At 41.6% G+C, this 13,541-nt stretch overlaps 1 protein-coding gene across 2 annotated transcripts in view; it reads left to right on the top strand.

Annotated features, from left to right (window-relative positions):
* The window catches only part of TBC1D1 (TBC1 domain family member 1), a 244,551-nt gene that overhangs the window by 7,993 nt on the left and 223,017 nt on the right, over positions 1 to 13,541 (top strand). For both annotated transcript variants that reach the window (XM_064366284.1, XM_064366292.1), the window contains exon 2: positions 5,253 to 5,762. In XM_064366284.1, coding sequence (XP_064222354.1) covers positions 5,346 to 5,762 — 417 coding nt within the window. In that variant the 5' untranslated portion in view covers positions 5,253 to 5,345. The remainder of the gene's footprint in view (positions 1 to 5,252; positions 5,763 to 13,541) is intronic.

The raw sequence follows: 13,541 nt of genomic DNA on the forward strand, positions 1-13,541 counted from the left end.
TTTCTACACATCTTGTGAGCAGGGCATTGAGTGCCTACATTCTGAACTGCCTTTTCCGTCATGTCTCTACAGCAAACAGTCATGGGAGATAGAAATAGTCTTCTCTGGAGCAAAGGACAGACATGATTGCTTCCTGAACTTGCCACTATAAAATATTCGGGCTCTGGATAGGTGTAGTGGCTCATGCCTATAATCCCAGCACTTTGGGAGGCCGAGGCTTGTGGATCACCTGAGGTCAGGAGTTCAAGACCAACCTGACCAACATGGTGAAACCCTGACTCTACTGAAACTACAAAATTAGTTGGGTGTGTGGCACATGCCTGTAATCCCAGCTACTCAGGAGGCTATGATGGGAGAATCGCTTGAACCTGGGAAGCGGAGGTTGTGGTGAGCCGAGATTGTACTGTTATACTTCAGCCTGGGCAACAAGGGCAAAACTCCGCTTCAAACAAAAAAGTTCAGTCTCCCTAAACTCAGCTTCTTTTCCTGTAACCCACCATAATACAGATGTCACCTGAGCTGTGGGAATTGGGGGTCAGGGAACCGACACAAATGCTGACTGTCTGGCTACTGTGACTGCTCTGAGTAATAAATTGTCCTTCGTCTCCACCCAGGAGTCTCGTGTTTTCTACTAGCAGGCTAACTTATGGCACGGTAATGTGTTAGTTTGCAAGTAAGGTAAAAAATCTCAGGCCCTTTGCAGTTTGTGGGAGGGATTATATTCTGGGAGAGAGGAGCAGTATGCACTGTGGTTCAGAGGCATGAGAAATCACATTTTATATGGGGAACTGTAACTAGTTCTCTATCTTCAGAGCCAAAGGGTGCATGAAGGAAGGCATTTTAGGGGAGAATATGAAGTTGGAGATATAGACAGAGCCAGATTCCTGAGAGACCTGATATGCCACGTAGAAGAGTTCAGATTGTATGGGGGCAGTTATTAGAGAATTTTTAGCAGGGGTGTGTGTGACCTGATACATTTTGTGTTGATTAAGTTACTCCAGGAAATATGTGACAGATGGATTGAAGGATGGGGCACCTTTTCTCCAGGTGAGAAAATAGAGTGAGATGGTGGCGTCAGTTAGAGGTAGTAATAGGATGAAGAAGGAAACTGAATGACCCCTTGGCCATTCAGTGAATAGTGATGCTATTCACCTAGATACAGTCTATAGGAGGGAAGAGAGATTCTGGGAAGGAGGAGGTGAGACTGAGTTAGCTTTAAAATAACCAAATTCAGGCCTACAAGTCTATAGGCTATCCAGATTGAAATAGGTAATGGCCTATATGGATCTGGAACTCAGGAAGGAGGCTTCCGTGGGAGAAAAACACTTGGGCACCATTACGGTGTATGTGGAAGATGCATTCTTGTGCAGCAGTCAAGCGGGTGGACTTTAGAGTCAAGTGCAAATTGCCCCCCAGTTCCCTGTGATAAGTGACTCAAGCTCTCCAGGCTTCAGCTTCCTAGGTCATAATAGTGGGCTCTAGCAGATCAGGCTGTTAGGAAGATTAAACATGAGACAGCATATGCAAAACCAGAGACTGCGTCTGTCTGATTCACTCCTCTCTCCCTTGTGTCCGCTATAGTGTCTGACTCAAAGTAGGGGTTCAATCAGTATTTTAAAAGAATAACTGAGGGGCTCAATAAGTATTTTTAAAGAATAACTGAGGTCTCTCCAATTAAAAAAAAAAAAAAAAGACATTTCCTTTGATTTCAGACTTCCCTTGGCCGTGACTGTCTTTCTCTTCCTTCCCTCTAAGGGAAGGTCTACACTGACTGTCTACACTTCCTGTCAACCATCCATTCCTGATTTGTAAGGCCTGGTTTGTATTAGAGATCAACTGAAACTCTGTTAAGCTTGCCCAGGTCCCCAAGGTTGTAAAATTTAAAGGGGGCTATTTAGTCCCTGACTGCCTCATCCTCTCTGAATTTCTCAACCTTGGCCATGCCTTCCTTCTTGAAACTCTTCTGATTCTCATCTTAAATTTCTGTTGTTTCTTTTCACATACTTCGAAGGCTTTTCTTCCTGTGTTTGACTTCATCCTCTCCCTTCCTTCCACCTGCTATTCTGGACAATCTCACCTAATCTTTTGGTGTCAACCACCACATTCTGATCATCCTGCTACTGATGACAGCAGGATGTCATCAGGCCAAGGTAGGTGGATCACCTGAGGTCAGGAGTTTGAGACCAGCCTGGCCAACATAGTGAAACCCGTCTCTACAAAAAATATAAAAATTAGCCTGGCATGTTGGTGGGCACCTGTAATCCCAGGTACTGGGGAGGCTGAGGCAGGAGAATTGCTTGAACCGGGGAGGCAGATGCTGCAATGAGCTGAGATTGTGCCACTGCACTCCAGTCTGAGCAACAGAGTGAGACTCTATCTAAAAAAAAAAAAAAAAAAAAAAAAAATGCTTCTACCAAACCCAAACCCAAACCCAAACTCCCTCAACTGCATTTCCCTCTCTATTTTCTTTCTTTCTTTTTTTGAGACAGAGTTTCCCTCTGTTGCCCAGGCTGGAGTGCAGTGGCACAATCTCGGCTCACTGCAACTTCCATCTCCTGAGTTCAAGTGATTCTCCTGCCTCAGCCTCCCAAGTAGCTGGGATTACAGGCATGTGCCACCACACTGGCTAATTTTTTTATTTTTGGTAGAGATGGGATTTTTTTTTTTTTTTTTTTTTTTTAAAGAGAGAGAGAGAATAGGAAGGAGGAAAAAGGAAGAGAAAGAGAGAGAGAGAATGGGGAGGAGGGAGAAGGAAAAGAAAGAGGGAGAGAGAATGGGAGTATTGCTTTCTTGCCCAGGCTAGAATGCAATTTAGTATGGGTATTGAAAACCTCTTTTATACTGATAATTATACTTAATGATGTAGTCAGGAAGGAATAAGGGAAGAAGATAACAAACAAACAGCCAACCAATATTTAATTTAAACCTATGAAATGCTATGCGATTACTGAGGAGTGATTTACTTCCAATTATATAGTCACCTTTGGAATAGGTGTGAGGTGGTAATGTATGTTTTGTGTATTTGAAGTGGAGAGTTCTATAAATGTTTATTAAGTTTACTTGTTCCGGGTCTGAGTTCAAGTTCTGAATATCCTTGTTAATTTTCTGTCTCGTTGATCTATAGAATCGTTAGCTCTACTTGTTGCATTGATCCTTTTGCCATTATGTAATGTCCTTCTTTGCCTCTTTTGCTCTTTGTTGCTTTAAAGTCTACTTTATCAGAGGCGAGAATTGCATCTCCTGCTTTTTGTTTATTTGTTTATTTTTACTCTGTTTGATTGGTAAATCTTCCTCCTTCTCTCTGAGTCTTTGTGTATTGTTGCATGTAAGATGGGCCCGGATGCAGCATACCAATGGGTTTTGGCTTTTTATCCAATTAAAATATATATAAGTTTAATACCGGCGTTTGATGCTAGCTGGCTGTTTTGCCCATTAGTTGATGTAAATTTTTTATTGTGTTAAAGTTCTTTTCTTTTTGATATATTTTTGGAAAGGCTGATATTGGTTGTTCCTTTATATGTATACTGCTTCTTTCAGAAGCTCTTGTAAAGCAGGCCTGGTGGTGGTGAACTCTCTAAGTACTTGTTTGTTCGGAAAATATTTAATTTTTCCTTCGCTCATAAAGCTTAGTTTGGCTGGATAGGAAATTCTGGGTTGAAAGTTCTTTTCTTTAAGGATGTTAAATATTGGTCCCCACTCTTTTCTGGCTTGTAGGGTTTCTGCTGAGAGATCTGCTGTAAGTCTGATAGGTTTCCCTTTATGGGTAACCTGACCTTTCTCTCTGGCTGCCCTTAGTATTTTCTCCTTCATTTAAACCCTAATAAATCTGGCGATTATGTGCCTTGGGGTTGGTCTTCTTGAAGAATATCTTTGTGGTGTTCTCTGTATTACCTGGAGTTGAATATTACCCTGCCTTGCCAGGTTGGGAAACTTTTCCTGAATGATATCCTGAAGAGTATTTTCCAACTTGGATTCATTCTCTTCATCACGTTCAGGTACACCTATCAAACGTAAATTAGGTCTTTTCACATAGTCCCATATTTCCTGGAGACTTTGCTCATTCCTTTTCATCCTTTTTTCTGCATTCTTGTCTTCTCGTTTCATTTCACTGAGCTGGTCCTCGACTTCTGATATCCTTCCTTCTGCTTGATCAATTCGACTGTTTAAACTTGTGCATGCTTCGCGAAGTTCTCGTGTTGTGTTTTTCAGCTCCATCAATTCACTTATATTCTTCTCTAAATTGTCCATTCTCGTTAACATTTCGTCAAACCTTTTTTCAAGGTTCTTAGTTTCTTTGCATTGGGTTAGAACAAGTTCTTTTAATTCACAGAAGTTTCTTATCACCCACGTTTTGAAACCTGCTTCTGTTATTGGAACACACGTGTAATCTATTAAGCCTTGTTCCGTTACTGATGAGGAATTGCAATCCCCTGTAGAGGGAGAGGCATTCTGATTTTGAGTATTCTCTACCTTTTTACGCTGGTTTCTTCCCTTCATTATATATTTGTCCGTCTGTCGTCTTTATAATTACCGACTTTCTAACTGGGTCTCTGATGTCCAACTTGTTGATTCCCTGCGCCGAAATCTGAGCAATCCACTGAGCCGGCCAAAACAGCGGTGTTAAGATTGATGGTGCTTTTCTGCCCGGGAATCTCCGGACTCTGCACCAAGAACTGGCGTGCTAAGGCACCAGCAAAACCGCCACGCCGGCCACAAGAGTAGCCCTGGCGACCCGTGGAGCTCCTCCACTGGGAATCTCCTGGTCCGTGAGCAACTAATATTCGTCTGAAAGTGTGGCGTCCTCTCGTTCTTTGCGCTTTCACTGGGAGGTACGTGCCCGAGCTGCTAATCATCGGCCATCTTGGATCTCTCTCCGAGATGGGATTTTACCATGTTGGCCAGGCTGGTCTCAAACTCCTGGCCTCAAGTGATCCGCCCACCTCAGCCTCCCAAAATGCTAGGATTACAGGCATGAGCCACCGCGCCAGGCCAGGAGGCTTATGTTTAACAGTAGTTTCCTAGTGGCCTCTTTGGTACCTGTAATAAGTGTGACAGTTATGCCATTACCAGGTTTTATATGGAATACAATTTTGAGAAAGCTCTTTCTAGGCAGAGGAGCTTATTTGATCCAATATTCACCTCTTCTTATATTTGGGTTTCAGGCTTTTAAGTTGTTCTGAAATAACAGCCCTTTGAAGGTAGCTATTGATATGACTTCATTAAATTCTAATGCCTCTGGTTTTCTCCCCCAGGTTTTTGCATATGAAGTATGTGAAATAGATTGCTTGGTCCAAAACAGAAAAACAGTGGCAACTGCTTTGCTGAGTTCCCAGACCCTTCCCAAGATGGAACCGATAACATTCACAGCAAAGAAACATCCGCTTCCTAACGAGGTCTCCGTGGACTTTGGCCTGCAGCTGGTGGGCTTCCTGCCTGTGCATTCCCTGACCACCATGGCCATGCTGCCCTGGGTTGTGGCCGAGGTGCGAAGACTCAGCAGGCAGTCCTCCAGGAAGGAACCTCTAACCAAGCAAGTCCGGCTTTGCGTTTCACCCTCTGGCCTGAGATGTGAACCCAAGCCAGGGAGAAGTCAACAGTGGGATCCCCTGATCTGTTCCAGCATCTTTGAGTGCAAGCCTCAGCACGTTCACAAACTGATTCACAACAGTCATGACCCAAGTTACTTTGCTTGTCTGATTAAGGAAGACGCCGTCCATCGGCAGAGCATCTGCTATGTGTTCAAAGCCGACGATCAAACAAAAGTAAGTTGAGATGGGAATCCAAAAGATGAACGTGTGGCTGTCTAGTTTTTATTGCATGAGGGTCAAGAAATTTATTTTAAGTATACCGAAATGAATAAGGAATTCATGCTGCAGTTATAAAGTGATTACTTTGCTGAATTTTTGGTTTATGGTGATCGTTGATAGTTTCGAAGCACATTTGATAACGGATATGAGAAATTATCAGTTTTTGAGTTCAAAAATTCAAGAGAAATCGGTCTAAAACTACTAAATAAGAGCAGAAGTGTTAAGATGCACATTACTTCGGATGAATGTTCTAAAGCAGTGCTTCTCAAACTGAAATGTGCTTGTGAGTCACCTGGGGATCTTGTTAAAATGTGAATCTTGATTCAGTAGGTCTGGGGTGGACCCCAACACTGCCTTTGTAACAGGCTGCCAAGAGATGCTGACGCTGCCCTTTTGCAGGTTGTACTTTGAATGGCCAAGTTCTCAATCTCCACATTTGTAACCCTATTAAGAAAAATACAGTTTTTCATAAACTGCAGGAAAATGCTACTGGCCGGTTTCCCAAGGTAGAATGTTCACTTAGGCAAAGGTCATTGATAAGAACAGTGGATACGCATCTAAGTGTTGATGCTATCGGGGGTTCTTTGTGTTTTTTTCTTTCGCAAACCTCACATCAGATCTGATTAGCTTGTTATCTCATGATGTGGCTATAAAAAATGTATGAGACATGGTAAAAGCTCTGTTCTTTTCTTGTTCATTTGTGCTTGCTTTGTTATTAGCATTAATTGTGGTTCTGGGCAGGACTCGTTTGAAGCTGCTTGTCCGTTTTATGAGGATTAGCTTAGATAAAATTGAAAATATAATTCAAATAGCCACTTTCTCAGTTGGGCTCAGGACCCCACAGCTAACTCCATGGACTGTGGAGTCTCGCTGTTATTTTGGGTGCCAAGGAAGACAAGTCACATATGATTCAAGCTGTCAGCCACATGTACAGGGCGGGGATGCCAGTGTCAATCCACATGTTAACAGTCAATGAAACCTTGAAAGGTTCTATATTTTCAAGTTTAAAATCTGAATAGAAATGCTGAAGTTTTCTCTCTGGACTCCATTAAGTTATTTTGTATACTCTTTAGGGTGTCAGAGCCTTATTTAGAAATTAATGTTCTTGGTACCAAGTAGAGGCCTTGTTGTTGGTTCATTTGTTGGTTCTTCTAGTCATTGATTCAGAATTGCGATCGCAGGTACTGTTGGAGATGATATTAGCAGAGGCTTGTAGGAGGGCAGGAGCATCAGTGGGGAATAGGACCACGTGATCCATGCACAAGCCATGACGGAAGGTCTGAGAAGGGAGCCTAACACACACCCGAAGTGTAGAGAAGGCTTTGTGAAATAAAGACTAATATGGAGCTCAAGACCACAATTTCACTCACAGAATCAAACTCTCATATTATAAACCATTTCTTGTTATTGTCGATGCATCTCAACTGGGCATGACAGCATCAGGCTTGGAGATTCAGAGGGACTAACTTCCTGTATTCTAATCCTACTTCTGCACCCATAAACTGGGTGGCCTCAGGCAACTGAATCTGTTTTCTTATCTGTTAAATGGGGATAATCTCAGTCTTTATCCAATAGAGTTGTTGGAAAGACTAAATAACGTAGCACTGAACCTGAAACTTAGTAAGTATTTCTAGCTGTAAAAACATTTTCATCCAAGAAAATTTTACTAGAGGCAGATTATATGCTAATTTCATTTCAAGTCTTAAGTGAAAAGAAACAGGATACCTAGATGAATGTCTTCAGCTCTCAAAGAGGAGATTCTGGTCATCTTTGAGGAACATTTTAAAAACTACAGGTATAACTTCATGGTTCCTGTTATTTGGACAAATTCCAGAATGAGAATGAGAGGACTGAACAGCCTGTACCTCAGTCCAGCTCTATGTAGTATTCGGACTGAGTTTCCTTGGGGAGAGTTTTTGCACGGAATCGTTGTTCAGCACTTTACACATTTGACTCTTTCCCAAAATCTTTACAGCCATCTGAGAACAGGCTTCTGGCCAGTGATTCAGATGCCTGAGAAGAGAAAGAGATTTATAACCAAATTCTGTAATGGGGACTTCCAGTCTTTCCCAAAATAGAGAATTAGACTAACTCTATATTCTAAAAAGCCATGGTTGAAATGTGAGTTAGTTCTTAAGTTATTTTTGGCTTGCATACCATTTTTGCAAACACAAATTGTGATTACTCAGAGTATAACTTGCTGTCATTCTGTTCATTTTATAAAAGAATAATTTGTAACATAGGTACATACCTCAATCAGTGAGTTCGCTGCTGGAAACAAAACAGTAAATCATGGCCATGATGCTAACGGCATGATAGACTTTCTGTTTCTGGGACACCATTGGCACTGTATCTCTTAGCGATGGATTATCTGCTGTAGGAGCATGTTAACCTCCATTTTCTTGACTATCTGTATAATTTGCTGGGTGAAATGATTCTCCAGGTTAAGGCCTCTTCTAAACAGATGAGGTCAGCATCAACTGCGTTTGCCAGAGAAGACATATGCATTTATTGCCAGCGTCATAAACCCAGAACTACAGTTTGCAAGGAAACCCTTTGATCAGCATCTAATTAATTCACTGAGAAATGTCTAGGGAGAAGAGGCATGTAAAGGAATCATTTTATAAGCACACTATGAGATTGTGTTTTCCATTGTATATTCCACAGAATGTGAGGGAACTTCAAAAAGTTTTGTGGAAAAATGGAATTAAAAAATAAAAAGCATATGTATGTATGTGTGTGCATATATATATATGTAGATTATATATGCTTTATTTCTCAACATAAACTTTATCAAGTTCAAGACACTTTTGTAAGCAATGATAACAGCCATTGAGTTTGTCCCTAAAGAACTGAGGGTCCTGGGAATTTAACCAGTTTATGCAGTCTTATATTATTAACTAAAGAATAATTAATTGGTGCTCTTTAAAGATTTTTTTAAATGGAGAAGCAAAAAGAAGTCAGAAGGAGCCAAATTAGGCCTGTAAGGTGGATGCCTAATGATTTCCCATGGAAACTCTTGCAAAATTGCTTCTGTTTGATGAGAGGAATTAGCAGGAACATTGCTATGGTGGAGAAGGACTCTGGCGAAGCTTTCCCAGGCATTTTTCTGCTGAAGCTTTGGCTAACTTTCTCATAACACTCTCATGATAAACGATGTTATTGTTCTTTGGCCCTCCAGAAAGTCAACAAGCAAAATGCCTTGGGTATCCCAAAAAACTGCTGCAACGATTTGCTCTTGACCAGTCCTCTTTTGCTTTGACTGGACCACTTCTGCTTTCGGTAACCATTGCTTGAATTTGGCTTATCTTTGGGATTGTGCTAGTAAAACCATGTTTCATTACCTGTTACAGTCGTTTGAAAACATACTTCAGGATCTTGAGCCCACTAGTTTCAAATTTCCATTGACTCCAGGTGTGGTGGCTCATGCCTATAGTCCCAGCACTTTGGGAGGCCAAGGCGGGCAGATCATGAGGTCAAGAGATCAAGACAATCCTGGCCAACATGGTGAAACCCCGTCTCTACTAAAAATACAGAAATTAGCTGGATGTGGTGCCATGTGCCTGTAGTCCCAGTTACTCAGGAGGCTGAGGCAGGAGAATCCCTTGAATCCGGGAGGCGGAGGTTGCAGTGAGCCGAGATTGCACCACTGCACTCCAGTCTGGTGACAGAGCAAGACTCTGTCTCAAAAAAAAAAAAAAAAATTCCATTGAAAGCTCTACTCTCGTCTGCGCTTATCTGGGAGCAATGGCTTTGGTACCCATAGAGTGGAAAGTTTGCTCAATGTTAATTTTTCAGCCAGGATTATGTAAGCTGAACCAGCAGAGATGTCTATGGTGTTGGCTATTGGTTTGTGCTATTAACTGTTGGACTTCTTCAATGCGGGCATGCCAAGATTAATTTTTTTCCTCAAAAAATTATCTGGATGGTTGGCTGCTGCAGGCTTCCTCTTCAATATTGTCTCATCCCTTGTTTGTTTTTTTTTTTTGAGGCAGAGTCTCACTCTGTCACCCAGGCTGGAGTGCAATGGCGCAATCTCAGCTCACTGCAACCTCCACCTCCCGAGTTCAAACAATTCTCCTGCCTCAGCCTCCAGAGTAGCTGGCATTACAGGCATGCACCACATCCTGGGTAATTTTGTATTTTTAGTAAAGACAGGGGTTCATTATGTTGGTCAACCTCATCTCAAACTCCTGACCTCAGGTGATCCACCCATCTCTGCCTACCAAAATGCTAGGATTACAGGCGTGAGCCACCACGCCCAGCCTGTCTAGCACTTTAATAAAATTTTTAAGCAGCTATGATTCTGTACCTTCATGCATCGACAATTTGGAAAATATTGGTTCATGAGTTCTGCATACCTCACTCTGAGAACTGCTGTCCTAGGCAAACACTGTGTTTTCTATTCTCCTCGAGTTGTACATTAGTGCATTAAAAACTCTGATAATTCCTGTAGCAAGACAAACTGTTTAACCTTGTTTAGACCAATTTCCTCAAACGTAGGAAACCATAGGTTAGATTTTCTCCTAACACCCATGAACATCGCTCAGAATGTGTGAACACAGTGGCATAAGGTTCTGGGTTAAAATGCAGTGCTGAGTTTGAGCCCGTGGTAAGTCAATGAACATATCCACTCTGGAAACTGATGGTAATGAGTGACCCTGACTAGCTCTTTACCTCATCACACCCCAAAGAAATCAAGAGTCTGCCCAGACTCAGACCTAGAAACGTTGTCAAGCCTAAGAAAAGCATCTCGGGGTTCTTCTCTCTGGTTCTTCAGCCTTGCCTCTTCTACAAAATCTCTACTCAGAAGACCATCTGATCTGCCCCTCGTACTGTCACTTTAGATCATTCATAAGAGTATTTGCATTCTTGTCCTTTTCTTTATCCACAGAGGAAAATGCTCTGCTTCCTTTAAAGATACTTTCCAGCACTGAGGAGCAGGGAGCAGAAGTGTTGGGCTGGGGCTTCTGACATTACATGATGCTGTTTTACATCAGTGAAAGGAAAGGGGATTTTGAATGGGAAATGGCGGGGATTCTTGGGATGCTAATAGGTAGAGAAGTAAAGACTGGTGTGTAGTCCAGGGCAATGGGCAGAGTGTGTGTTGGACCCAGGGTAAGTCAGAGACAGTGTACGTGGAAGTATTTTTGGCGTAAGCACCAAATTTTTTGTTGTTGTTGTTTGTTTGTTTTGAAAGTCTCCCTCTGTCACCCAGGCTGGAGGGCAGTAGTATGATCTCGGCTCACTGCAACCTCCACCTGCTGGGTTCAAGAGATTCTCAGCCTTCTAAGTAGCTGGGATTACAGGTGCCCGCCACCATGCCCAGCTAGTTTTTGTATTTTTAGTAGAGATGGGATTTCACTATGTTGGCCAGGCTGGTCTTGAACTCCTGACCTCAAGTGATCTGCCTGCTTTGGCCTCCCAAAATACTGGGATTACAGACGTGAGACACTTGTGCCTGGCCGCACCAAATGTTTTTCAATTGGCATTTCTTATCCTACTCGAAATATATCATGGCTCTTCAAGCACTGTTCCCGACTCTAATAAGATTCTGATCCTCTGGATTTGGTGTCCACTCTGAACAAGGCGTGGGTGTTTAACAACTGTGATGGGACAGATGTCATTAATGTGAAAATGCTCTCAGGCTTCCCCTTTTCCATCCTGCTAAAAGAATCTGGTAAGTGCTAGCCTGGTTCTTCCCTTTCCCAAAGAGGAAGTCTTATTTCTTGCTGGGAGAGAGGCTGCGTTTGAGGGGGACAGTGTGATACAGAGCATGGGGCCTGGCTGCAGCAGGAGAGAGTGAAGCGGAGTGGCTGCATGGGAAACAGACGTATAGAAGTCGACTGTAATAAACGTTGCTGGAGAAGATGTATTTGGATTTCCTTTAATGTCCTTTGACAAAATGGGTTTTTTTTCCTATGATTCTTGGCAACTAAACTGCATTTCTTGAAGGTGACACATATCTGAGATTGAACTGTGTGGGCTCCCTTACCATCAATTTTAAGACTCCTTGACTCTTTGTAGATCTGATTTTAGACCAATAAATGTTTCCTTTAGAAATTTCCTATAAGGAACCAGTGTATTCTTGCACGAGTCCTGCCCTGTAAGAACATCGCCTTTCCAAGTAATGGCATGGGACCTAGTGCCACCACACCCAGCCTCTCCGGGCTGCATATTACCTTGCATATTAAATGAGAAGGCAGTCTGAAGCTGTTTTCCTGTGACTAGCAGGAGTAATAATTCCATTTCCCTATATCAAAAGCCAGTGTTGCCTGGGCTGAGTTTCATTACTTAATGTAAAAAAAAATTGGGAACTTTATATTTGAGGGTCGCTTTGTGTCACTTTGTATTTTACCCATTACTAATTTGTCTTAATAATTCACCATCTGCTTGGAATTTTAAGTTAGCCACTTAATATATGCACCATTATTTCAGGATTTTCAATAGAGCCTGGCTTCAGTTTTGTCTCTTGCTTGGCTGTTATATTTGCCAGCTCATTACTTTCTTTCTTTGCTAGAGTGAAGATCGAAGATTACAACACTGAGCTAGAGCATTTTGATTCTGAGGGTGGTTATTCTGAAGAACATGGTATTATTTTTCAAATATTCTCACCTATTCCTCCTTCTACATTCAATCATAATCTCTACATTTCAAACATTTGTCTCTTTTGCTACACAGGTAATGATTCTGAGGGGGTCTTGTTAGGTATGTTTTGGAGGACGTTTTATCTATATTAAATTTCCACTGGGCGCCTTTAATCCCATCCTTATTTCTTATGTAAAGTTTCATTTGGGGTCCCAGGCGGCAGCTATGACTCAGTCAGGGCTGCACGGAACAGCGTTATCCATGTCAGCTAATCAGCACTTGACCGTCTGTCACGCTAGACAGAAGTCGGTTGCTGGGCACAAGGGCTGGCAGGAATTATTTTTCATCTATAAAAAGACTGTCCGGGACTGCATGAACTCTGAAGTATTTGTTGGAAGGTTTAGGTTCTTAACACCGGATTGATTACCTAATTTATTTTTGACTTTGAAAAATGAGTCTGTGGGCTCCAGAAGCATCCACCTTGTGATAGATGCTTAGATAATTTTCGTCTTTTTTATTTTTTTACCCGTATTACTTTATATAGCTTCAAAATTTTTACCAAAGGCTTTGAGTTTGATAATTTTTTTTTAAATAAATCCATCCCTAAGAATAGACTTTACAAGTATCTTGCACTGTTGACTTGTATCTTAAAGAGATTTATTCATAGCTCAGACCTTTACTGTCCTGTACAGTAATCAGTAGTCATTTGCAGCTACTAAGCACTTGAAATGTGACCAATCTGAAATGAGATGTGCTGTAAGTATAAAAACACAGTGGATTTTAAAGACTTTATCTGAAAAAATATGTAAAAATCTCAATAGTTTTTTTTATAATGATTACATGTTGAAATAATATTTGGGGTATATTGGGTTAAATAAATTACATGACTAAAATTAATTTTACTTATTTCATTTTTACCTTTAAAAAATATGCCCACTAACAGAAAGATAAACTTTGCATGTTCTCACTTATTTATAGGAGCTAAAAATGAAAACAATTGAACTCATGGAGATAGGGAGCGGAATGATAGTTACCAGAGGCTGGGAAGGGCCGTGGGGGTTTGGAGTGAGGGGGGATGGTTAATGGTACAAAAAAAATAGTTAGAAGAATAAATAAGATATAGTATTTGATACAACAGGGTGACTA

This window comes from Aotus nancymaae, unplaced genomic scaffold, assembly GCF_030222135.1.
Source record: "Aotus nancymaae isolate 86718 unplaced genomic scaffold, 86718_ANA_hifiasm-v0.15.2.pri h1tg000006l, whole genome shotgun sequence".
NCBI lineage: Eukaryota > Metazoa > Chordata > Mammalia > Primates > Aotidae > Aotus > Aotus nancymaae.